The sequence below is a fragment of the Gadus chalcogrammus genome, chromosome 6, assembly GCF_026213295.1.
Source record: "Gadus chalcogrammus isolate NIFS_2021 chromosome 6, NIFS_Gcha_1.0, whole genome shotgun sequence".
In the NCBI taxonomy this organism is placed as follows: domain Eukaryota; kingdom Metazoa; phylum Chordata; class Actinopteri; order Gadiformes; family Gadidae; genus Gadus; species Gadus chalcogrammus.
The window spans coordinates 22,887,478-22,913,824 of record NC_079417.1 but is presented as its reverse complement, the minus strand read 5'-3'; the positions used below and the strand labels follow the sequence as shown (position 1 = coordinate 22,913,824).

The 26,347-nt window shown below is 48.6% G+C and overlaps 1 protein-coding gene and 4 non-coding genes across 5 annotated transcripts; 1 reads left to right on the top strand and 4 right to left on the bottom strand.

The window, feature by feature from the left end:
* Positions 1–480: 480 nt before the first annotated feature.
* trnar-ccu (transfer RNA arginine (anticodon CCU)) lies at positions 481–553 on the bottom strand. Its single transcript has one exon. It is a non-coding gene; the product is annotated as a tRNA-Arg (tRNA).
* A 4,686-nt stretch (positions 554–5,239) lies between these two features.
* On the bottom strand, positions 5,240–5,312 carry trnar-ccu (transfer RNA arginine (anticodon CCU)). Its single transcript has one exon. It is a non-coding gene; the product is annotated as a tRNA-Arg (tRNA).
* A 653-nt stretch (positions 5,313–5,965) lies between these two features.
* Positions 5,966–6,038, bottom strand: trnar-ccu (transfer RNA arginine (anticodon CCU)). Its single transcript has one exon. It is a non-coding gene; the product is annotated as a tRNA-Arg (tRNA).
* Positions 6,039–6,892: 854 nt separating this feature from the next.
* On the bottom strand, positions 6,893–6,964 carry trnai-uau (transfer RNA isoleucine (anticodon UAU)). Its single transcript has one exon. It is a non-coding gene; the product is annotated as a tRNA-Ile (tRNA).
* Positions 6,965–20,086: 13,122 nt separating this feature from the next.
* LOC130384904 (uncharacterized) lies at positions 20,087–26,347 on the top strand. Its single transcript, XM_056593302.1, has 2 exons — positions 20,087–20,112; positions 24,703–26,347. Exons 1-2 carry the CDS (start codon positions 20,087–20,089, stop codon positions 26,000–26,002), a joined length of 1,326 nt encoding a protein of 441 aa, XP_056449277.1. The 3' UTR covers positions 26,003–26,347.

Sequence of the window (26,347 nt, the reverse complement as noted above, 5' to 3'; positions counted from 1 at the left end):
TTAAAATGTTCGCTATGTATCACTAATATTGTGAGTAGAACACTTCATGCTATCTATTGAGGCTAGACTAAATATGTAATTGCAATTCATTTCTTTGATTAATGCAATTTTAGGTATTCCTACTAGCAGAGGATGGTTTTGATCCATCGACCTCTGGGTTATGGGCCCAGCACGCTTCCGCTGCGCCACTCTGCTTAAATTATAAAAAATATAGAGTCAACATCTAAACCCTGGCTCTTTGCGCATTGTTATTTTTTGTGGTAAACATCTTTAAATTGCCATCACGGCTTCTGATGTGGGCAATATGTGTCGGGTAGTCCACACGTACTGCAGCACAGGATTCTTGATTCAGATTTTAAATGCTATTCATTTTAAGACTGACACATAGAAAACATATGAATATAGCAGAGGATGGGTTCGATCCATCGACCTCTGTGTTATGGGCCCAGCACGCTTCCGCTGCGCCACTCTGCTTCACATCACCCCAGACGGGACTCGAACCCACAATCCCTGGCTTAGGAGGCCAGTGCCTTATCCATTAGGCCAATGGGGCACACATGAGTTCACAACATGAGACTAGAACAAAGAAATGAACGACCAACCAAGCACTAGCAAGGTCTGGAATACATAAGAATAAGGTATAGGTATACTCGTTCTTTATTTTTCAATCCACCCCAGTCTCGCTACCAATCCCACGCTCAATCATCATCGTAACGGATATTTGTTTTAAAATGATCGCTATGTATCACTAATATTGTGAGTAGAACACTTCATGCTATCTATTGAGGCTAGACTAACTATGTAATTGCAATTCATTTCTTTGATTGATGCAATTTTAGGTATTCCTACTAGCAGAGGATGGTTTCGATCCAACGACATCTGGGTTATGGGCCCAGCACGCTTCCGCTGCGCCACTCTGCTTAATTTTTAAAAAATATAGAGTCAACATCTAAACCCTGGCTCTTTGCGCATTGTTATTTTTTGTGGTAAACATCTTTAAATTGCCATCACGGCTTCTGATGTGGGCAATATGTGTCGGGTAGTCCACACGTACTGCAGCACAGGATTCTTGATTCAGATTTTAAATGCTATTCATTTTAAGACTGACACATTGAAAACATATGAATATAGCAGAGGATAGTTTCTATCCATCGACCTCTGGGTTATGGGACCAGCATGCTTCCACTCTGCTTCAAATCACCCCAGACAGGACTCAAACCCACAATCCCTGGCTTAGGAGGCCAATGCCTTATCCATTAGGCCAATGGGGCACACATGAGTTCACAACATGAGACTAGAACAAAGAAATGAACGACCAACCAAGCACTAGCAAGGTCTGGAATACATAAGAATAAGGTATAGGTATACTCGTTCTTTATTTTTCAATCCACCCCAGTCTCGCTACCAATCCCACGCTCAATCATCATCGTAACGGATATTTGTTTTAAAATTATCGCTATGTATCACTAATATTGTGAGTAGAACACTTCATGCCATCTATTGAGGCTAGACAAATTATTTAATTGCAATTCATTTCTTTGATTGATGCAATTTTAGGTATTCCTACTAGCAGAGGATGGTTTCCATCCATCGACCTCTGGGTTATGGGCCCAGCACGCTTCCGCTTCGCCACTCTGCTTAATTTTTAAAAAATATAGAGTCAACATCTAAACCCTGGCTTTTTGCGCATTGTTATTTTTTGTGGTAAACATCTTTAAATTGCCATCACGGCTTCTGATGTGGGCAATATGTGTCGGGTAGTCCACACGTGCTGCAGCACAGGATTCTTGATTCAGATTTTAAATGCTATTCATTTTAAGACTGACACATTGAAATCATATGAATATAGCAGAGGATGGTTTCGATCCATCGACCACTGGGTTATGGGCCCAGCACGCTTCCGCTGCGCCACTCTGCTTAATTTTTAAAAAATATAGAGTCAACATCTAAACCCTGGCTCTTTGCGCATTGTTATTTTTTGTGGTAAACATCTTTAAATTGCCATCACGGCTTCTGATGTGGGCAATATGTTTCGGGTAGTCCATACGTACTGCAGCACAGGATTCTTGATTCAGATTTTAAATGCTATTCATTTTAAGACTGACACATTGAAAACATACAAATATAGCAGAGGATGGTTTCGATCCATCGACCTCTGGGTTATGGGCCCAGCACGCTTCCGCTGCGCCACTCTGCTTAATTTTTAAAAAATATAGAGTCAACATCTAAACCCTGGCTCTTTGCGCATTGTTATTTTTTGTGGTAAACATCTTTAAATTGCCATCACGGCTTCTGTGCCCTATACCACGAAGCTCGCTGAACATACCCAGGCTTTCTTGGGAAAACCTGGCTCGACAGAGCCGCAACTCGCAATCAGAGTTAACTGGTACCACGAAGCTCACTTTAGATTCAATTAGTTGAACCAGGTTTTCCGCTTTAGGTTCAGTGCGCGTTCACGTGGAAGGGGTGTTTTTTGCGTCATTTTTCTCACCTTTACGATAGATCAAGCAGTCTATATGCGTATAAGTGAAAAGATTCTGCATATTGTCTGTAAAATAACTATGCCAAATGCAGAATTGTTCGCCATTAATCCAAATAGAATGATGATGATTTAAAAATGCATAAGCAACGTCCATCCTGCCTTATTCTATCATTTAGGGAATTCACTTTAAATACACCCTATTTAAGAAATGTATCGCATGTTTTCGACCGCTGAGGGGTAGCGGCTGTAGCGTAGTGGATTAGTATATGACCCGAACGCCAGCGACCGGGGTTCAAATTCGCCGGTCTATCATCATGCATTTTACCCCCATAGATGTGGTGCCAGCACGGCCTTGAAAATATGGGTTCAAGTTCGAAATAAGCACAAAAATATAATTCCATAAGCTTTAGTGAATAAGTTTTCCATATGCATGAGAATTAGGACTTTTTAAGCTTCACACAAATTCGCGTCACTTGGGAGTCGAACCCCCGGCGCAATAATTCAAGACTGACGCGCTACCTCCACTCTAGCACTCTGTCACTGATGTACAATGCGCAACAGTAATCATTGTCTACATAAGGTCCAAAAGGACGATCAAATGACGAACACCCTCTGATGAGAATCTGTATCTCTCATGAAGAACCCCAATTTCGTTGTTTGCACAATGACAATAAAGTCTGAAATCTGAATATCGTCAGACAATGCCAAGGGATCGGTTCTGTCCCGTAAAACCCTTGTCTCCGGAGAAGTGCGCCGGGGTCCACGGGAACACCCACAAATGGTGACGCCATTGTCAGAGGAGGGGCTAGGAAGCTGCGCACGCCGATTTAAGTAGCCGATCTCCGGCTAGACTAAGCCGAAAAACTGCTCCCGACCAGGTTTGGTTGCGAGCATAAGTCACCATGGTGATACAGCGACGCTAAAAGAGATCGACTTTCGTGGTACAACTAACCCAGGCTTGGAGCTCAACATACCTCGCTAACCCTCTAAGCGAGCTTCGTGGTACAGGGCCCAGATGTGGGCAATATGTGTCGGGTAGTCCACACGTGCTGCAGCACAGGATTCTTGATTCAGATTTTAAATGCTATTCATTTTAAGACTGACACATTGAAAACATATGAATATAGCAGAGGATGGTTTCGGTCCATCGACCTCTGGGTTATGGGCCCAGCACGCTTCTGCTGCGCCACTCTGCTTAATGTTTAAAAAATATAGAGTCAACATCTAAACCCTGGCTCTTTGCGCATTGTTATTTTTTGTGGTAAACATCTTTAAATTGCCATCACGGCTTCTGATGTGGGCAATATGTGTCGGGTAGTCCACACGTACTGCAGCACAGGATTCTTGATTCAGATTTTAAATGCTATTCATTGTAAGACTGACACATTGAAAACATATGAAAATATCAGAGGATGGTTTCGATCCATCGACCTCTGGGTTATGGGCCCAGCACGCTTCCGCTGCGCCACTCTGCTTAATTTTTAAAAAATTTAGAGTCAACATCTAAACCCTGGCTCTTTGCGCATTGTTATTTTTTGTGGTAAACATCTTTAAATTGCCATCACGGCTTCTGATGTGGGCAATATGTGTCGGGTAGTCCATACGTACTGCAGCACAGGATTCTTGATTCAGATTTTAAATGCTATTCATTTTAAGACTGACACATTGAAAACATATGAATATAGCAGAGGATGGTTTTGATCCATCGACCTCTGGGTTATGGGCCCAGCACGCTTCCGCTGCGCCACTCTGCTTAATTTATAAAAAATATAGAGTCAACATCTAAACCCTGGCTCTTTGCGCATTGTTATTTTTTGTGGTAAACATCTTTAAATTGCCATCACGGCTTCTGATGTGGGCAATATGTGTCGGGTAGTCCACACGTACTGCAGCACAGGATTCTTGATTCAGATTTTAAATGCTATTCATTTTAAGACTGACACATTGAAAACATATGAATATAGCAGAGGATAGTTTCGATCCATCGACCTCTGGGTTATGGCCCCAGCATGCTTCCACTCTGCTTCAAATCATCCCAGACAGGACTCGAACCCACAATCCCTGGCTTAGGAGGCCAATGCCTTATCCATTAGGCCAATGGGGCGCACATAAGTTCACAACATGAGACTAGAAAAAAGAAATGAACGACCAACCAAGCACTAGCAAGGTCTGAAATACATGAGAATAAGGTATAGGTATTCTCGTTCTTTATTTTTCAATCCACCCCAGTCTCGCTACCAATCCCACGCTCAATCATCATCGTAACGGATATTTGTTTTAAAATGATCGCTATGTATCACTAATATTGTGAGTAGAACACTTCATGCTATCTATTGAGGCTAGACTAATTATGTAATTGCAATTCATTTCTTTGATTGATGCAATTTTAGGTATTTCTACTAGCAGAGGATGTTTTCGATCCATCGACCTCTGGGTTATGGGCCCAGCACGCTTCCGCTGCGCCACTCTGCTTAATTTTTAAAAAATATAGAGTCAACATCTAAACCCTGGCTCTTTGCGCATTGTTATTTTTTGTGGTAAACATCTTTAAATTGCCATCACGGCTTCTGATGTGGGCAATATGTGTCGGGTAGTCCACACGTACTGCAGCACAGGATTCTTGATTCAGATTTTAAATGCTATTCATTTTAAGACTGACACATTGAAAACATATGAATATAGCAGAGGATGGTTTCGATCCATCGACCTCTGGGTTATGGGCCCAACACGCTTCCGCTGCACCACTCTCCTTCAAATCACCCCAGACGGGACTCTAACCCACAATCCCTGGCTTAGGAGGCCAGTGCCTTATCCATTAGGCCACTGGGGCACACATGAGTTCACAACATGAGACTAGAAAAAAGAAATGAACGACCAACCAAGCACTAGCAAGGTCTGAAATACATGAGAATAAGGTATAGGTATTCTCGTTCTTTATTTTTCAATCCACCCCAGTCTCGCTACCAATCCCACGCTCAATCATCATCGTAACGGATATTTGTTTTAAAATTAGCGCTATGTATCACTAATATTGTGAGTAGAACACTTCATGCCATCTATTGAGGCTAGACTAAATATTTAATTGCAATTCATTTCTTTGATTGATGCAATTTTAGGTATTCCTACTAGCAGAGGATGGTTTCGATCCAACGACCTCTAGGTTATGGGCCCAGCACGCTTCCGCTGCGCCACTCTGCTTTATTTTTAAAAAATATAGAGTCAACATTTAAACCCTGGCTCTTTGCGCATTGTTATTTTTTGTGGTAAACATCTTTAAATTGCCATCACGACTTCTGATGTGGGCAATATGTGTCGGGGAGTCCACACGTACTTCAGCACAGGATTCTTGATTCAGATTTTAAATGCTATTCATTTAAAGACTGACACATTGAAAACATATGAACATAGCAGAGGATGGTTACGATCCATCGACCTCTGGGTTATGGGCCCAGCACGCTTCCGCTGCGCCACTCTGCTTCAAATCACCCCAGACGGGACTCGAACCCACAATCCCTGGCTTAGGAGGCCAGTGCCTTATCCATTAGGCCACTGGGGCACACGTATGTTTACAACATGAGACTAGAACAAAGAAATGAACGACCAACCAAGCACTAGCAAGGTCTGAAATACATGAGAATAAGGTATAGGTATTCTCGTTCTTTATTTTTCAATCCACCCCAGTCTCGCTACCAATCCCACGCTGAATCATCATCGTAACGGATATTTGTTTTAAAATTATCGCTATGTATCACTAATATCGTGAGTAGAACACTTCATGCCATCTATTGAGGCTAGACTAAATATTTAATTGCAATTCATTTCTTTGATTGATGCAATTTTAGGTATTCCTACTAGCAGAGGATGGTTTCGATCCAACGACCTCTGTGTTATGGGCCCAGCACGCTTCCGCTGCGCCACTCTGCTTAATTTTTAAAAAATATAGAGTCAACATCTAAACCCTGGCTCTTTGCGCATTGTTATTTTTTGTGGTAAACATCTTTAAATTGCCATCACGGCTTCTGATGTGGGCAATATGTGTCGGGTAGTCCACACGTACTGCAGCACAGGATTCTTGAATCAGATTTTAAATGCTATTCATTTTAAGACTGACACATTGAAAACATATGAATATAGCAGAGAATGGGTTCGATCCATCGACCTCTGGGTTATGGGCCCAGCAAGCTTCCGCTGCGCCACTCTGCTTTTTTGTTAAAAAATATAGAGTCAACATCTAAACCCTGGCTCTTTGCGCATTGTTATTTTTTGTGGGAAACATCTTTAAATTGCCATCACGGCTTCTGATGTGGGCAATATGTGTCGGGTAGTCCACACGTACTGCAGCACAGGATTCTTGATTCAGATTTTAAATGCTATTCATTTTAAGACTGACACATTGAAAACATATGAATATAGCAGAGGATGGTTTCGATCCATCGACCTCTGGGTTATAGGCCCAGCACGCTTCCACTGCGCAACTCTGCTTAATTTTTAAAATATATAGAGTCAACATCTAAACCCTGGCTCTTTGCGCATTGTTATTTTTTGTGGTAAACATCTTTAAATTGCCATCACGGCTTCTGATGTGGGCAATATGTGTCGGGTAGTCCACACGTACTGCAGCACAGGATTCTTGATTCAGATTTTAAATGCTATTCATTTTAAGACTGACACATTGAAAACATATGAATATAGCAGGGGATGGTTTCGATCCATCGACCTCTGTGTTATGGGCCCAGCACGCTTCCGCTGCGCCACTCTGCTACAAATCACCCCAGACGTGTCTCGAACCCACAAATCCAGGCTTAGGAGGGAAGTGCTTTATCCATTAGGCCACTGGGGCACACGTGTATTTACAACATGAGATTAGAGCAAAGAAATGAACGACCAACCAAGCACTAGCAAGGACTGAAATACAAAAGAATAAGGTAGGTATAGTCGTTCTTTATTTTTCAATCCACCGCAGTCTCGCTACCAATCCCACGCTCAATCATCTTCGTAACGGATATTTGTTTTAAAATGCTCGCTATTAATCTCTAATATTGTCAGTAGAACACTTCATGCTATCTATTGAGGCTAGACTAAGGATTTAATTGCAATTCATTGCATTGATTGATCCGTTCTTAGGTAATCCGGCTAGCAGAGGATGGTTTAGATCCATCGACCACTTCGTTATTGGCCCAGCACTCTTCTGCTGCTCCACTCTGCTTTACAGTTATAAAAAAATATAGCCTATACGACATAGGACGCAAGTGTTTCTTGTCGGTTCTGTCGTATAGGCTTCGCCTTTTAAGGCTATCGCTATTGGGTTAACCCTAGGCGTGAGCCGTAGCACTGAAAAATTTGTAATCCCCGCCCACCAACTGCGTTGGCCTCAATTACTTCCGCGGGCCTCAAAGACGTCCGCATTTTGCAGATATAGGCGGGCGCCGGCGGAGGTTCTGCTTCCATTTTCTTCAGGACGATCCTGTAGCATACTGAAGTACATAAATAGATATTATGGACTCAACGGCGAACTGCATCTGCAAGACATGTAACACGGCATTCATCTTGCCGTATGGCGGCCATGAGGTTTGCGAGGGCTGCCTTGGGCATGAACCAGCCTTCTTGGCGCTCTCGCCGCCCTGCCTGTGTCGGCATTATGCCCAGACGGCGCAGAGCGGCATGGCAGCACCTCATACAGAGGAACCTGTGGCTGCAGCAGACCCCGGGCATCCCTGAGCCAATGAGGCGGCAGTTACTGGAGTGCCCCATCAGCCAGGACGTGCTGTTCGGGCCCCGTCTGTCATCTATGGTGGATGACATGCTGGCCGCTTCCGAGGAGGCAGAGAAATTCCGGAGACACGTCTCCCGCCCTCCGCCTCCACCCGGGCGGCAGCGCTCCGCTCCAAGCCCCCGTCGCCGCCATAGGCCCCCTGCAGACACTGTCGCGGCGCCGCCGGCAGCCCCTCCTCCTGGCCCCCAGGCTTACCAGCCCCGCCCGCCTCCATCACAAGCTGCGGCGAGCGGCCAGCGAAGGCCCCGGGCAGCGGGCTCATGGGGATATGTCCCGCCCCACAAGCGACGGCGTAGGCAATTACGGGGCGAGGGAGAAGCATGTGACAGCGAGAAACACCTCTTTACTAAAGACGGCTGTTTTTTCCCCACACAGTTAACGCCGGAGCCCACCGGCCCGACCATAACTGTTTCACACGCATCTCCCACCACATATAGTCAGGCCTTCAATAAACCTTGTATTATTGATCGAGCCAGCCCTTCATTGCCTTTACAAAGGCAACCTCGCCCAGCTTACCAGCCCCGCTCACCTCCATCGCAGGCGGAGGCGAGCGGCCAGCAAGAGCCCCGGGCAGCGGGCTCATGGGGCGATGTCCCGCCCCATGAGCGCCGACTATTACGGGGCAAGGGAGGAGCTTGCGACAGCGGGAAACACCTCTTTACTGAAGACGGCTGTTTTCTTCCCACTCAGTTAACGCCGGAGCCTATCGGCTCGGCCATAACTGTTTCACACGCATCTCCCACCACATATAGGCAGGCCGTCAATAAACCTTGTATTATTGATCGAGCCAGACCCTCATTACCTTTACAAAGGCAGCCTCGCCCGGCTTACCGGCCCCGCCCGCCTCCATCGCAGGCTGCGGCGAGTGGCCAGCAAAGGCCTCGGGCAGCGGGCTCATGGGGCGATGTCCCGCCCCACGAGCGCCGGCTATTACGGGGCGAGGGAGAAGCGTGTGACAGCGAAAAACACTTCTTTACTAAAGACGGCTGTTTTCTCCCCACACAGTTAACGCCGGAGCCTACCATCCCGGCCATAACTGTTTCACACACACCCCCCCCCACACACACAGGCACGCCGTCAACAAACCTTGTATTATTGATCGAGCCAGCCCTACATTACTTTCCGCTCACCACGTCATGCCTGGCATGACACATGGCGAGACGGCCGCTAAAACGAGCTCTCTGTCTACGAATGACACGCAGCTCGTTCACAGTGTCAGCAGTCTGCTGCCCAGTCACAGTGTTATTCCTCCTCGCGTCCCAACGCTCAGGAGAGAGAAGGCTACACTCTTGTCACAAGCTGAGCAAGCAGGGCATGCCTCTGCTAATGACACACACACCCAGCCCTTTCGGGCAGAGCTCCCCATGGGCTGCGAGGAGGACTCCTCTGGATTCAGCTTTAATGAGAGCACGGCTCTCACAGCAGAGGATGGAGACGCTGTGGTCTCTCCTCCACCGCTGTTCCCCGGGCAGCGTCGTGACAGCCCTCTCTGTCATGAGGCTGCTGGGAATGATGTCAGCCGCTCACACAGTGGTGCCGCTGGGGCTGCTTCACATGAGGCGGCTGCAGAGATGGTTTTCTCGCCTGCGCATCGACCCGGTGTGCCAACGGCAGCGCAAAGTGACCATTCAGTGGGCCCCGATTTGACCCACTGTGGCGATCCCCGAACCCTCGCGAGAGGGGTGCCGTTGGGCAAAGCAACGTCACACATCTCGTGTTCAAGGATGTTTCTCTGTCGGGCTGGGGAGGAACATGCCAGTTTCACGTAGTGGGCGGCGTTTGGCCCCCCCGTGACCATGCATATAAACGCATTGGAGCTCCTCACTGTGTTGAAAGTGGTCCAACACTTTGCCCCATTGTTGACGAATCAACATGTAATGATTCGCACGGACAACAAGGCGACAGCAGCATACATAAATTGCCAAGGGGGCATGCGCTCGGCACAGCTGCTGAGCATAACGAGACAGCTGTTATGCTGGGCGCACACGCACTTGCTCTCCATCAGAGCAGCGTACATCCCCGGTGTCCTGAAAAGAGGGGCCGACATAATGTCGAGGGGGGGTCCCCAACCAGGAGACTGGACTCTGCACCACGATCTGATCAATCAGATATGGAGTGAGTTTGGGCAGGTGGAGGTCGACCTATTCGCCACGCGGCAGAACACACAGTGCGAGCTGTGGTTCTCTCTCAGCGCGAAGGACAATCTCCCACTCGGGGTGGATGCGTTCGCTCACAGACCGTGGCGGAACACACTCCTGTACACTTTCCCGCCCGTCCCCCTGATTCCCCAAGTCTTGGACCGAGTCCAAGAGGAGCGGCTGTATATGATTCTCATAGCACCGCAACGCACGAGTGCACCGTGGTTCTTTTTCTAACTTTGCTCGGTGTTTCACTATGGGAATCGCCTAGGCGTGACCTACTACTGGAAGCTCCAATTGCACCACGTCTGTCCTTGACAGACAGGTCGGACTGTGCCACAGGGTCCCGCCCCCTGCACTTATACAGTCGACCCGCCCTCCTCAAATCATTCTCGCTTTCTTCCCGTGAGAAAGCTACTCAAGCTCCCTCAGCTTATCTAGGTTAGCTTTAAACTGCTTAACAGACGGGCCGTCAAGGATTCCGTCGTCGAACGCAGTCGTAGGCTTTTAACCTGGTTCGGCTGAGTAATAACTTCGTAAGAAGCTGTCTGTTACTACACCCGCTGGGCAGTGTCCGCCTAAAGGCGAGCTGCTTCTCCGGTTACCCTGTATTTGTTTACAGGTGTCACTGGTTTACGGTGTAGTTTATCGGCTAACGCGTCAAGGCGAGCTTACCGCGGCACAGTACACATTAGCTTGTTGGCTGAGCCAAAACACCCGGAGTATAACGAACGCATCACGGCGAGTGAACTCTGCGGTATGCCTTCGCCCGCCACCCCCGCCAAAGGGTCGGAGCCGAAAGCTAGGGAGGCTGTATCCCGCCTGTGCCCCGCGTCATGTGGGGCCTCCCAACCCAGTCGCCAAGAAAAAACGTCAGTGGTGTACGTTTCCATGAACACTGGATACGCAGCATTTCAACGTAAAAAATAGCGTGTTATACCTACAGTATCCACGTGTGCCGCTGTGGAGGCGGGTTTCGGGGTTTGGGTTTCACGGCTTTCGCGGCAAATTGTGGACACGATTGTTTAGGGGGGGGGGGGGGGGAGACTGTTGTTGACCGGGGAGGGGGGGGGGGGGGGAGAGACACGTTTGTTGAGGGGGGGGGACGACACACGATTGTGGGGGGGGGGGGACGACGACGACGACACGGTAGTTGAAGGGGGGGGGGGGGGGACACGTTTGTTGAGGGGGGGGGAGACACGTTTGTAGGGGGGGGGCACGCTCGACAACGAGAGTTGGTTTTTATTTAACGCTCGACAACGAGAGTTGGTTTTTATTGAACGAGACATCAACACGGAACAGCTGCGCGAAACGATGGTCACGTCACTCTCGGTGACGGTGTCGACAATAATGAACACACGGACAATGTTAATAGAACAACACACAACCACATAACATCCCGAACCCATTAACCCCACTTAATCCTAACAACAAAACAAGTTAACAAAAGCCCCATTTGTCAACTGAGAACCCCAATTCCCAGAATCCCCCGCGGCTCCGGAACACGGCGTAGCTTATATTAATCTTTATTATCTGAATGGGAAATGCAATATTTTAGGACAGATACACCATTAAACGCGTTTCTAATGACATTTCTAGCGAGAAATGTACATTTTCCTTACATAATCTTCAGTCAGTGAATGTGTATGATCTTTATTAATCTTTATTATCTGAATGGGAAATGCAATATTTTAGGACCGATTCACCGTTAAACGTGTTTCTAATAACATTTCTAGCGAGAAATATACTTTTTAATTGCATAATCTTCAGTCAGTGATTGTGTCTGATCTTTAGTTTTATAGTTATTAGGAGTTGATCGGCTCGCTCGCATGTTTCAACGACGTCAGGTTGCTTTCGCTAAACTAGCAGCTCACGTGCTTCCTGCGTTTGTGTTATTAAACTGTTACTTTATGTAACTTTTAATGATATCATCTTGTTAGAAACACGTATATCTGAGAGCCAACCCAGTCGCCAAAAACATACCTACGTTGACAGTGTACGTTTCGTGAACACTGGATTACGTCACATTTCAACATAAAATAGCGTGTTATACACACACACACACGCACGCACATGCACAGACACACACACACAAGCACACACAAGCACACGCACGCACGCACAGGCACACAGACACAGACACAGACACACACACACACACACACACACACACACACACACGCACACACGCACACGGTGCATTTCGCTGCTAAAACAACAACAAAAAAATATTCCCTCAAATATTATTACTTTCAAAACGTTGGCCAAAATGGCCAATAATATCTTTTTTTTTGGGATGCTTCTAGGACATTTTGGGTGGATTTTGAACGGTATGTGGGGGGCACGTTTTTTGCAGGACCTGGCAACCCTGCGGTGTTGCCCGAGATCTGGCTCCACCCCGGCGTGGTGCTGTCTCCTGTTGACCTTTTGACCCCAGACTTCTGGGGGAATAGCTGAATCAATTCATTAGTCAATCAGAAGCATGTAAATATCTTTCCGGTGGGGTAAGAGGACGAACAAGGTGTCCTTCAACATCTACGCTTCCAGGCGATTGCAACGGTGCCACACATGAGCATATTCGAACATGTTTAATGGTAGTAATTAGCTGTCGAAATTGGAGGCCTTAATCAATACTGAGCAGCTATTGATTTGCTTCCCGATAAAGATTTGTCACAAATGACATGTTATTTAGCATCTACACGTTGAGCTGAGTCCAATGACACCAAGAACGACACTCTAGCTAATGGTAACATGTATTTTACATGGTACACCTAGGTCTAGGACATGATCTCGGTGTAGCAAGAGGCCGAGCTTGATCTCATTGGACTCAGCTTAACGTGTAGATGCTAATTAACATGTAATTTGTCAAAAATCTCCATCGGGAAGCAAATCTATAGCTGGTCATTATTGATAAAGGCCTCCAAAATCGACAGCTAATTACTACCCCGAAACATATTCAAATATGATCATGTGTGGCACTGTTGCAATCGTCTCGAAACGTAGATGTCAAAGGACACCTTGTTTGCTCTGTTGCACCACCGGGAACATATTTTCATACTTCTAATGGATTGATTCATATTTTAAGGTTTTCGGAGTGAGACTTTAAGTGGCTGCAGCAGAAGTGTTGAGACGAAAGATGATATCAAGAGATTTATAGAATATTCCCATTCAAATTATGATTCTTCGTCGTAACATCCGACCAAACATCCTTTACATTCACAGAGCGAAGATTATGAAAGTCCAGGCTCAGCAAGTGCTCCATCTCGTTGCACCTGCACCCAGCGGCTCGCTTGCAAGATTTTGGCCTGAAGTTCTTCCCAGACCTCTACCCTAACAGTCCAATATGCATATCTGAGAATCAGGCCTCTCTTCAATAATGACAAAATGTAATGAGAGAAATACAGATTCACTTTTTGTTATCTCATAAGCGGCGTGGTGCCGGCTCCTTTTGACCTTTTGACCCCAGACTTCAAAGACGTGGCCACAGGCCAGCGGTGTCTACACACATTAAGCCACAAATGTACACCTCCATCCCGCAAAAAATGGGGCCTAGAATCTAACCTCTGTCTTATATACATTGACTGTACTGTTGGAGGTCACGCCCCTTTTCCAGCCTTTTCGAGATAGCTAGGGATGCTAAAATGTTGACACACATTTCCCGGGGCCCCGAGAACGACATATGCAAGATTTGTAGTTCTAGCCCATAGAGAAAAAAAGTTTTCCCAAATGGACTGTCATTTGGACAAAGCCCCTTCAGAAGTGTTGACTGCGAGACCTAATGGTTCAGAATGTGGTGGAAAAAAAGTTTTTGAGATAGGAAGGTCCTACCGCCCTGAAATTTGAATACCATATTCTAGGGCCTAACTGGGACCCCCGCACCGAAACTTGGCCCGGTCGGACCCCGAGGGCAGGCCCCCCCTTCCTGCCCTCGGGGTCTGACCGGGCCAAGTCTCGGGCAGGAAGGGCCCCCCCTTCCTCCCCTCGGGGTCCGACCGGGCCAAGTTTCGGTGCGGAGGTCCCAGTTAGGCCCTAGAATAAGGTATTAAAATTTCAGGGCGGTAGGACCTTCCTATCTCAAAAACTGTTTTTCCACCACATTCTGAACCATTAGGTCTTGCAGGCTACACTTCTGAGGGGCTTTGTCCAAATGACACTCCATTTGGGAAAACTTTTTTTCTCTAAGGGCTAGAACTCCAAATCTCGGATATGTCGTACACAGGGCCCCGGGAAATGTGTGTAAACATTTTAGCATCCCTAGCTATCTCGAAAAGGTCGGCAAAGGGGCGTGACCTCCAACAGTACAGTAAATGTACATAAGACAGAGGTTAGTTTCTAGTCCCCATTTTTTGTGGGATGGAGGTGTACATTTGTGGCTAAAGGTGTGTAGACACAGCTGGCCTGTGGCCACGTTTTTGAAGTCGGGGGTCAAAAGGTCAAAAGGAGCCGGCACCACGCCGCTTATGAGATAACAAAAAGTTAATGTGTGTTTCTCTCATAACTTTATGTCATTATTAAAGAGAGGCCTGATTCTCAGATATGCATGTTGGATGGCTAGGGTGTTGGTCTGGGAAGAACTTCAGGCCAAAATCTTGCAAGCGAGCCGCTGGGTGCAGGTGCAACGAGATGGAGCACTTGCTGAGCCTGGACTTTCATAATCTTCGCTCTGTGAATGTGAAGGATGTTTGGTCGGATGTTACGACGAAGAATCATAATGTGAATGGGAATATTCTATAAATCTCTTGATATCATCTTTCGTCTCAACACTTCTGCTGCAGCCACTTACAGTCTCACTCCGAGAACCTTAAAATATGAATCAATCCATTAGAAGTATGAAAATATGTTCCCGGTGGTGCAACAGAGCAAACAAGGTGTCCTTTGACATCTACGTTTCGAGACGATTGCAACAGTGCCACACATGATCATATTTGAATATGTTTCGGGGTAGTAATTAGCTGTCGATTTTGGAGGCCTTTATCAATAATGACCAGCTATAGATTTGCTTCCCGATGGAGATTTTTGACAAATTACATGTTAATTAGCATCTACACGTTAAGGTGTACCATGTAAAATACATGTTACCATTAGCTAGAGTGTCGTTCTTGGTGTCATTGGACTCAGCTCAACGTGTAGATGCTAAATAACATGTCATTTGTGACAAATCTTTATCGGGAAGCAAATCAATAGCTGCTCAGTATTGATTAAGGCCTCCAATTTCGACAGCTAATTACTACCATTAAACATGTTCGAATATGCTCATGTGTGGCACCGTTGCAATCGCCTGGAAGCGTAGATGTTGAAGGACACCTTGTTCGTCCTCTTACCCCACCGGAAAGATATTTACATGCTTCTGATTGACTAATGAATTGATTCAGCTATTCCCCCAGAAGTCTGGGGTCAAAAGGTCAACAGGAGACAGCACCACGCCGGGGTGGAGCCAGATCTCGGGCAACAGCGCAGGGTTGCCAGGTCCTGCAAAAAACGTGCCCCCCACATACCGTTCAAAATCCACCCAAAATGTCCTAGAAGCATCCCAAAAAAAAAGATATTATTGGCCATTTTGGCCAACGTTTTGAAAGTAATAATATTTGAGGGAATATTTTTTTGTTGTTGTTTTAGCAGCGAAATGCACCGTGTGCGTGTGTGCGTGTGTGTGTGTGTGTGTGTGTGTGTGTGTCTGTGTCTGTGTCTGTGTGCCTGTGCGTGCGTGTGTGTGCTTGTGTGTGCTTGTGTGTGTGTGTCTGTGCATGTGCGTGCGTGTGTGTGTGTGTATAACACGCTATTTTATGTTGAAATGTGACGTAATCCAGTGTTCACGAAACGTACACTGTCAACGTAGGTATGTTTTTGGCGACTGGGTTGGCTCTCAGATATACGTGTTTCTAACAAGATGATATCATTAAAAGTTACATAAAGTAACAGTTTAATAACACAAACGCAGGAAGCACGTGAGCTGCTAGTTTAGCGAAAGCAACCTGACGTCGTTGAAACATGCGAGCGAGCCGATCAACTCCTAATAACTATAAAACTAAAGATCAGACACAATCACTGACTGAAGATTATGCAATTAAAAAGTATATTTCTCGCTAGAAATGTTATTAGAAACACGTTTAACGGTGAATCGGTCCTAAAATATTGCATTTCCCATTCAGATAATAAAGATTAATAAAGATCATACACATTCACTGACTGAAGATTATGTAAGGAAAATGTACATTTCTCGCTAGAAATGTCATTAGAAACGCGTTTAATGGTGTATCTGTCCTAAAATATTGCATTTCCCATTCAGATAATAAAGATTAATATAAGCTACGCCGTGTTCCGGAGCCGCGGGGGATTCTGGGAATTGGGGTTCTCAGTTGACAAATGGGGCTTTTGTTAACTTGTTTTGTTGTTAGGATTAAGTGGGGTTAATGGGTTCGGGATGTTATGTGGTTGTGTGTTGTTCTATTAACATTGTCCGTGTGTTCATTATTGTCGACACCGTCACCGAGAGTGACGTGACCATCGTTTCGCGCAGCTGTTCCGTGTTGAAGTCTCGTTCAATAAAAACCAACTCTCGTTGTCGAGCGTTAAATAAAAACCAACTCTCGTTGTCGAGCGTGCCCCCCCCCTACAAACGTGTCTCCCCCCCCCTCAACAAACGTGTCCCCCCCCCCCCCCCCTTCAACTATCGTGTCGTCGTCGTCGTCCCCCCCCCCACAATCGTGTGTCGTCCCCCCCCCCTCAACAAACGTGTCTCCCCCCCCCCCCTCCCCGGTCAACAACAGTCTCCCCCCCCCCCCCTAAACAATCGTGTCCACAATTTGCCGCGAAAGCCGTGAAACCCAAACCCCGAAACCCGCCTCCACAGCGGCACACGTGGATACTGTAGGTATAACACGCTATTTTTTACGTTGAAATGCTGCGTATCCAGTGTTCATGGAAACGTACACCACTGACGTTTTTTCTTGGCGACTGGGTTGGGCCTCCATATCAGGCCGGGACCCCCACCCCATGTGCATAGCGTGCATGGGCATTAACACGCTCAAGCTTCGCTAGCGGACCCGCATTCATGCGCTCACTGCACATCGATGCCGGAGAAAATTCTGGAAAGGAGGCTAAGGGTGACGGTGGCTACCAACCAGGATCCCTGCCTGGCGGGTGCCCCCGCTATAGCCTCAACGAGCACCCATCAGTCCCACGCGACAACGAGCTGGGCGGACATGATGGAGGCGGCATCCCCGCTCGTGCCCCCACTATTCGATGATTTACTTCTCGAGGCGGAACCGGGCACTGAGGACGCAGAGGGCGACGACGACGCCAACTTTGACCTCCTCGACATGGACGGAATTGAGGAGGAGGAGGACGACTCCACTTTTCCGGTCCAACTGTCTAGACCCCCTAGCGCCTCTGACGCTGTACAACCGGCAGACGGTAACCTGTACGAGGTGTGCAAACGGGCCGCTGCAAAACTAGGCATTCAATGGCCTGCAGCCCCGGATGCTGAAGGGGCAGAGAGAGACCTATACGACGGCAAGAGGCTCCCACCAGCCCAGCCGCCTTCTAAGCAGCTCTTACCAGCAGTTCCCATCTGCATGAAGGAAATGAGCCGCTACTGGTCCAGCCCATTTAAGAGCAAGCTTCCCACCAAGGGCTGCTCAAAGCTGGAGATCCACGGGATGGGTGAGCTGGGGCTGGCCGAACCCCCAGCTGTGGAGCCTTCAGTGGCTTACCACCTCCACCCAAACCGTCGCTCTCTCTCCGCCTCTTCAGGCATCTCCCTGCCTGGTAAGATGGACCGCCTCACCGCTTCCACTTACCAGAGGATGTATAAATATGCAGCGCAGTCGGTATGCTCGCTCAATGCCATGACACTACTGTCTGCATATCAGGCTGAAATCCTAGAGGAAATGGGTCGCCAGCTAGACTCTGGGTCACCCAACCCTGCCCTCTGGGATGAAATTTGCAACGTCAATGACCTGGTCCTACGCTCCTCACGGGGCGCAGTTCAGGGCTGTGGCCGAGTCATGGGACTCGCAGTCTCGGGTGAGAGAGCGTTATGGCTCAGTCTCTCCGGACTGAGTGACTCGCAGAAAGCCGAGGTCATGGATGCTGCATATGACCCAACCAAGGGTCTGTTTGGTCCAGCGCTGGAAAAGATGAGAGAGACCAGCACTCTCAGGAAACAGGAAGGAGAGGCCTTCGATCTCTGCCTTCCCCGAAAACAGGCTCCCCGCCCACCCCAGCCAGCGAGGTCAGGCTTTGCGGCCGCCGCAGCGGCAGCAAGGGGAAAACAAGGGGGAACCAGGCCTCAGAAAGCCTACAGACCAGCCCAGGCAGCTGGCCCACAGGCCGACCAACAGCCTAGGTCAGAGAACCCAAGGCCATGGGGCAAACACTCCTTCGCTGCTGCGGCAGCCAGGAACCGCTCTCCCCACCCCGGGGATGGGAAGAAGAAGCGTGCGACCTAGCACTCCCAGCTTCTCTCTCTCCCCCTCCCATGAAGAAAAGAAAGCTTGGGGGGGTAGAGCAAAGCCCAGAGGGTTCAAGTTCTCCAGGGGCCCTTTCTCAGTCTCTCTCGCCTCACGTTCAGGGCGAACTGAGACAGGGGCAACGATTGACACAGTGCCACCAAGCATTTTCCCAGTGTCGCAAGTTATTTTCCCTCGTTTTAAAGGTGAACACAATAAACCCTGCATTTTCGCAACCAGGCCCAGAGCCAAGGGTGAAATGCACCAAACAAAACAAAATAAAACAATATCTTGGTCCCTACATTCCCATGGGGGGAGCTCACGCTTCTCCTGTGAGGGCAGACCTCTCCCCTTACGTCCCGAGGGTGACGTCGTTGGGGCGCGATCACATGAGCCCGCTCCCTGCGCGAGTGGAACAGTGGCGCGCATGCGCAGTTCACTCGTGGATCCTGTCTACGGTTTCCCAGGGTTACAGACTGCAGTTTGCTATGAAACCACCCAGATTCAACGGCGTGTTGGTTTCTATGGCCAGTGGGGATTCGGCACGAATCCTAGAGGACGAAATATCGTCCCTGCTTCAAAAACAAGCGATCAGGGCTGTCCCGAACGAGCAAGCCCAACAGGGTTTTTACTCCCGTTATTTTCTCATTCCGAAGAGAGGGAGCTCGTCCCTTCGCCCCATATTAGATCTCCGTGTGTTAAACAGACACCTGCGCAAATACACGTTCAGGATGTTAACACACAAAGTGCTCTGTCGTTCAATCCGTCCAGGGGATTGGTTTGTAACGATCGATCTGTCAGACGCATATTTTCACATTGCCATCTATCCCGCACACCGGGATTCAGCATAAATTGGGAAAAGAGCCGTGTGGACCCCGCACAATGTGCGGAATATTTGGGTCTCCACATAGACTCTCTCTCTTATCGCGTCACACTATCAGAGAGGAGACTAACGTCTCTCACGCAGTGTCTCTCCCTCTTCAGGCGGGGAGAGACCGTATCGTTCAGGTTATGCCTACGCCTGCTTGGCCTTATGGCTTCGGTGATATCAGTAGTGCATTTGGGTCTTCTGATGATGAGAGATTTTCAGCGCTGGGTCGCAGCACTACGTCTGTGCTCCCGTCGCCACCTGAATCGCAAGGTGAAAGTAACACCAGCGTGTGTTACCGCTCTCCGCCCGTGGTCGGTGCGCACGGTTCTGACAGCAGGCGTCCCGCTGGGGGCGGTGTCGTCCAGGGTAACCATGACAACGGACGCGTCCTTGTCAGGGTGGGGTGCGACAATGATGGGCAGAGCAGTGAACGGCACCTGGAGTCGCGATCTAGCTCAGGCTCACATAAACCTCCTAGAACTTTGGGCAGTGTTCCTTGCTCTAAAACACTTCCTGCAATTTATCCACGGCCGCCATGTCTTGGTAAAGACAGACAATTCCACTGTTGTGGCATACGTCAACCGGCAGGGCGGCACTCGCTCACTGAAACTACACGAGTTAGCTCGAGAAATGATCTTGTGGAGCAGCACCAGACTCCTGTCCCTTCGGGCGACGCATGTACCGGGGGTCCTGAACAGAGGAGCAGATCTTATGTCCAGAGGAAACCCCCTGTACGGGGAATGGACTCTTCATCCACAGGTTGTGGGACAAATATGGCGGAGATACGGCTTGGCAGCCGTAGATCTCTTCGCCTCGCTGGAAAACACTCAGTGCCCGTTGTTTTTCTCCCTGTCAGACGTAAGGGCTCCCCTAGGGGTAGATGCGCTGGCCCATCCGTGGCCAAACGTGCTGCTATATAATAATAATAATAATAATACATTTAATTTAGAGGCGCCTTTCAAAACACCCAAGGTCACCTTACAGAGTCATCATACATTTTTTAAAAAACAAGACATTGTGGAAAAATAAATAAATAAATAAATAAATAAATAAACATAAGCAATAAGAAATAAATAAAACAAAAACAAGACAAAACAAAACAAAAAAACAATCAAAACAGTGATCAGTTAGACGTTGTGTGCGAGTTTGAACAGGTGAGTTTTGAGTTGTGACTTGAAGGTTGTAATGGTGTCTGACTGTTTTATGTGTGGGGGGAGGGAGTTCCAGAGCCTGGGTGCTGAACAGCTGAATGACCGGGCACCCATTGAAGTGAGTCGTGATGTGGGGATACATAGTAGTCCAGCAGAGGTTGAGCGGAGGGAGCGGGAGGGAGTGTATTCTTGGAGGAGGTCGCAGAGATAACTGGGGGCTAGGTTGTGGAGAGCTTTGTAGGTGAGGAGTAGGGTTTTGTATTGGATGCGGTAATGTACTGGGAGCCAGTGAAGTTGAATGAGGACAGGGGTGATGTGGTCAGATGATTTGGTGCGGGTGATGATCCGGGCGGCTGAGTTCTGAATGATCTGCAGTCTGTTGATGAGTTTGGTGGGGAGTCCGGTGAGGAGGGCGTTGCAGTAGTCTATGCGTGATGTGACAAATGAGTGAACTAGGATTTCAGTGCTGGATTGGGTCAGTGATGGGCGGAGTCTGGCGATGTTGCGGAGGTGGAAGAATGCAGTCCGGGTGATGTTGTGAATATGGGGTGCGAATGAGAGGGTGTTGTCCAGGATGACGCCGAGGCTCTTGACTTTGGAGGAGAAGGGTACTGGGAATCCATCGATAATTATGAGTGGAGCTGGGGTGTGTTGTGATTTAGTGAGGGTGGATTTGGATCCGATGAGCAGGGCCTCGGTCTTGTTTCCATTGAGTTTCAGGAAGTTCCTGCTCAACCAGCTCCGGATCTCTTCCAGGCACGTGATGAGGGAAGTGGGGGGGATGGCAGCGGTGGGTTTGGTGGAGATGTAGACCTGTGTGTCGTCAGCGTAGCAGTGAAAATGGACCCCATGGTGACGGAGGAGTGTGCCCAGTGGGAGGAGGTAAGTGGTGAAGAGGAGTGGACCCAAGACTGACCCCTGGGGGACACCCAGTGAGACACCTGAACACCCAGACTTGTGGTTGCTTAGTTGAACAAATTGTTGACGGCCGGTGAGGTAGGATGTAAACCAGGAGAGTGCAGCACCAGTGATCCCAATACCAGCTAGGCGGTCCAGGAGCAGAGGGTGGGAGATGGTGTCGAATGCTGCGCTGAGATCGAGGAGGATGAGAATGGTGAGTAATCCAGAGTCGGCTGCAAGGAGGAGGTCGTTGGTGATTTTGACTAGGGCTGTTTCAGTGCTGTGTTTTGGACGGAAGCCAGATTGGAACGGTTCGTGGAGATTGTTAGTGTCGAGGTGGGACTGTAGTTGTGCGGCAACCACCCTTTCAAGTGTTTTGGAGATGAAAGGGAGATTGGAGATGGGCCGGTAATGGTTAAGGTCAGTTGGGTCAGCACCAGGTTTTTTCAGGATGGGAGTGATGGCAGCCAGCTTGAGAGTGGGGGGTACAGTACCAGTAGTGAGGGAGGAGTTAATTATGTTGGTGATCATGGGGGAGATGGACGGAAGACATGCTTTGACAAGGGAGGTGGGAAGAGGATCGAGCTGACAGGTGGTGGTTTTGGCTTTGCGGATGAGTTCTGAAACGGTCTGTTCTGTTACTAGGGTGAAGTCAGAGAGTGAGCTGATGAGAGGTTGGCCAGAGGTGATCATCCAGGGTGGGTCATCAGAGGGGGTGCGAGATGAGGCCAGTTGTTGGTGAATGGTGTTGATTTTAGAGCTGAAGAAGTCAAGGAACGCAGTGCATTGGGTGGTGGAAATGTCTGGAGGGAGAGATTTAGGAGGCTGAAGTAAGTGGCTGACTGTTGAGAAGAGGACTCTGCTGTTGCCTGTACCAGTGTTGATGAGGTTGGAGTAGTATGAGGTTTTGGCAGTAGTGAGGGCATTCTTGTAGTGATGGAGGTGGTCCGAATACATTTGGCGGTGTACAGTGAGTTGAGTCTTTTTGTAGAGTCGCTCCAGTCGACGACCAGTGGCTTTGAGCTGGCGCAGATGAGGAGTGAACCAGGGAGCAGTGTGGGTGAATGAGACTGAACGGGTTTTCAGGGGGGCCAGGGTGGTGAGGGAGGAGGAGAGGCAGTTATTGTAGTGAGTCACCAGGTCAGTCAGGGAGGAAGCTGGGGGAGGGTTGGGGTAGGAGCTGATCATGGTGGAGAGGTCTGTGGTGTTGATAAGTTTGATGTTTCTGAAGGAGATGGTCCGTTGTTCCTTGGTTTTGTGTAGTTGGGTATGAATGTCAAAAAGTACAGCTTTGTGGTCGGAGATGGGGAAATCAATGACATCAAGGTTAGTGGGAGTGATGTCAGTGCAGCAGATTAAATCCAGAATGTGACCTTTGTTATGGGTTGGGAGGTTGACATGTTGTGTGATGCCAAGACAGTCCAGAAGTGATGTGAAGTCATTAGCAAAAGTACAGGATGGGTTGTCAATGTGGATGTTGAAATCACCAAGGAGGATAACAGTGGGGGACATTGCACATACAGATGTAAGTAGTGATGAGAATTCATTGAGGAAAACGGCGGAGGGTTTTGGCGGTCTGTAAATGGTGACAATGATAGTGGGTTTGGGGCCTGAGAGTTTTACAGCTAGACATTCAAAGGAGGAATGAAGGGGGACTGTGACAGTGGTGACTTTGATGTTATCACGATGGAGGAGAGCGAGGCCACCCCCCCTCCCATTAACCCGGGGTTTACTAATAAAAGAAAAACCTGGTGGGACAGCTTCATTTAGATGGGAGAAGTCATTTGGTTGTTGCCAGGTCTCAGTGAGGCAGAGAATGTCTAGGCTCTGGTCAACAATAAAGTCATTTATCAAAAGGGCCTTATTACTGAGGGATCTGGTGTTCAGCAGACAGAGTTTCAGACAGGTGAGTGGAGTGTAGCAGGTTGCTTTGAGCAGAGGGAACAGTACACTGTGATTGACGGGACTGACCGTACGGGCTGTGCGAGGAGGGGGGCGGGGCCCAGTGGACCAGAAGGAGCGGATGTTTTTGTTGCTGGTGTGAGTGTACTGAAAATTCCGTCCAGAGCCTCGGTGGATGTATTTTGGTCGTTTGAGAATGTCCTGGTGGGATGCAAGCTGAGGTGGTTGGGTCCTTGAGAAGATCCGTAGACGTAACATCTCCGTTACCGAGTAACGGAGCGGCAGAGATGCGCTCGTTACGTGAGAGTCAAACATAGCGCAATCCAGAGGAACAGGTTAAAATCCACAGGTTGTGAAGTCGGAAGAAGCCAGCGGTAGATCCAGGCGATTATGGTGAAGCCACAGAGCGAGCACAGCGGAGGCAGAGGAGTGGAGCAAGCCGGTTGTAGCTACGCTGGAGACGGGGAAGCCAGTTGGACGGCGCCGGGGGTTAACAGCAGTCTAGCCGGCCAGCAGGTGTCATCCACCAACAGCTGCACGACTCCACGCACAAAACACCAAACAAAACACGCAGACGTTTAACGTTCAGAAATAAATAAATAAATCAAGAAAACTGATGCAGTTACTTAACTTAACTTTGTAGTCCGATCCGAGGTCCAGAAGGGTTTCAGACTGAAGGTGTTGAAAGTAAGCAAAAGAAAACTGATAAAAAAGTTAAAAGACTAGAAAGAAAAAGAAAATCGCGAAAAAATAATGTTCAGAATGACGTTCCGGTGAGCAGCAGCAGCAACAGCGTTCAAAAGGCAACAGCGTCCACCAACGTACGACCTCACGTATAAAACACGTAAAAATAAAGAAAACGGGCGCACTGACAATAGCGAAAAGTGACTATATATAACAAGTAAACTTAGCTAAACTACTAAAGACCAAAAAAAACGACAAAATGTTCAATGCAATCGTGAGAAATATTGGAAATACTGAATAAAAACAAGCCATACAGAGCGGCGTTAGACTCGCCAGCGTCCCCGTTACTAGGCAACTTGAGGCAATATGCCTTCCCCCCTCTCAGCCTGATCTCCCCAACCCTAGCCAGGGTGAGAGAACAGAGTCTGTCGCTAATCCTGATAGCGCCGCGGTGGCCATCCAAACATTGGGTGGCAGAAATAGTGCAACTCCTGGCGGGCGACCCATGGCCCCTTCCCCTGCGCAGGGATCTCCTCTCCCAAGCGGGCGGGGAGATTTACCATCTGCACCCGGACCGTGTAGCGCTCTGGGCTTGGCCCGTGAGAGGTGGAACTTGAATGCGGCAGGCCTGCCTGCACAGGTTGTTGACACCATTCAGAATGCAAGGGCCCTTTCCACTCGCCGGCTCTACAGTGGCAAGTGGCGGGTTTTTGAGGACTGGTGCGACTCGAGGCACGCCATTCCATATCAGTGTTCCGTGGTGGACCTACTGTGTTTCCTACAGGGATTATTGGAAAAGGGTAAGGCCTTTTCCACGATTAAAGTGTACTTGGCAGCCATCTCAGCTTGTCATGTTGGCTTTGGGGATAAGCCTGCAGGGCAGCATCCCTTGGTTTGTCGCTTCATGAAGGGGGCGCGTCGCAAGCTCCCAGTTTCCAGGCCCCTGGTCCCTTTGTGGGATTTATCGGTGGTGCTGGATGCCCTGTCTCATCACCCTTTTGAGCCGTTGGAGGCGGTGGGGATGAAGTTTGTGTCGCTGAAGGTGGTGTTGCTCTTAGCTTTAACCACAGCTAAGCGTGTGAGTGATTTACAGGCATTGTCTATCCGTCCTTCATGCTTGCAGTTTGCTCCGGGGATCTCCAAGGTCTGTCTGCGGCCCAATCCGGCTTTTGTGCCTAAGGTGGTTGAGTCGACCTATAGGTGTCTCACGGTGGAACTGTCGGCGTTTCACCCGCCTCCGTTCTCCTCTGCGGAGGAGCAGAGACTCAATACATTATGCCCGGTACGGGCCCTACATGTATATGTGAGTCGGTCAGCTGCTTTTCGGAAAGGGGATCAGCTGTTCGTGTCTTGGGCCACTCCCCATAGAGGCAAGCCTTTGTCCCGCCAGAGGCTATCCCACTGGATTGTGGAGGCTATATCTCTTGCTTATGAAAGTAAGGGCTTGCAGCCCCCCCATGGCTTGAGGGCCCACTCCACAAGGGGTATGGCTACTTCATGGGCCTTATTCAGGGGAGTGTCGGTGCATGACATTTGTGCTGCGGCGAGCTGGGCTACGCCTCACACCTTTGTTAGGTTTTATAGGCTGGATGTCTCAGGGCCTTCTGTTTCTCAAGCCGTGCTGGAGACGATCTCACCAGACTCAAAGTGATGTTTGCTGCCTGGCTGAATTTGCATAGCTTCGGGAGACATATGCAATACGGGAGTGGTCTATATCTCCCATAGTGAAACACCGAGCGAAGTTAGAAAAAGAACTTTGGGTTACTTAACGTAATCCCTGGTTCTTTGATAACAGAGTGAGGTGTTTCACCAACACGTCCCTCCTTGCATTTACACGGAAAGAAACCGGTATAGAATGATTTGAGGAGGGCGGGTCGACTGTATAAGTGCAGGGGGCGGGACCCTGTGGCACAGTCCGACCTGTCTGTCAAGGACAGACGTGGTGCAATTGGAGCTTCCAGTAGTAGGTCACGCCTAGGCGATTCCCATAGTGAAA

Coding starts and splice junctions, on each gene's coding strand:
- LOC130384904 (XM_056593302.1), top strand. CDS start 20,087: ATGACAACGGACGCGTCCTTGTCAGG. Junction 20,113..24,702: donor ACGGACGCGTCCTTGTCAGG/GTGGGGTGCGAC, acceptor CCCCGTTACTAG/GCAACTTGAGGCAATATGCC.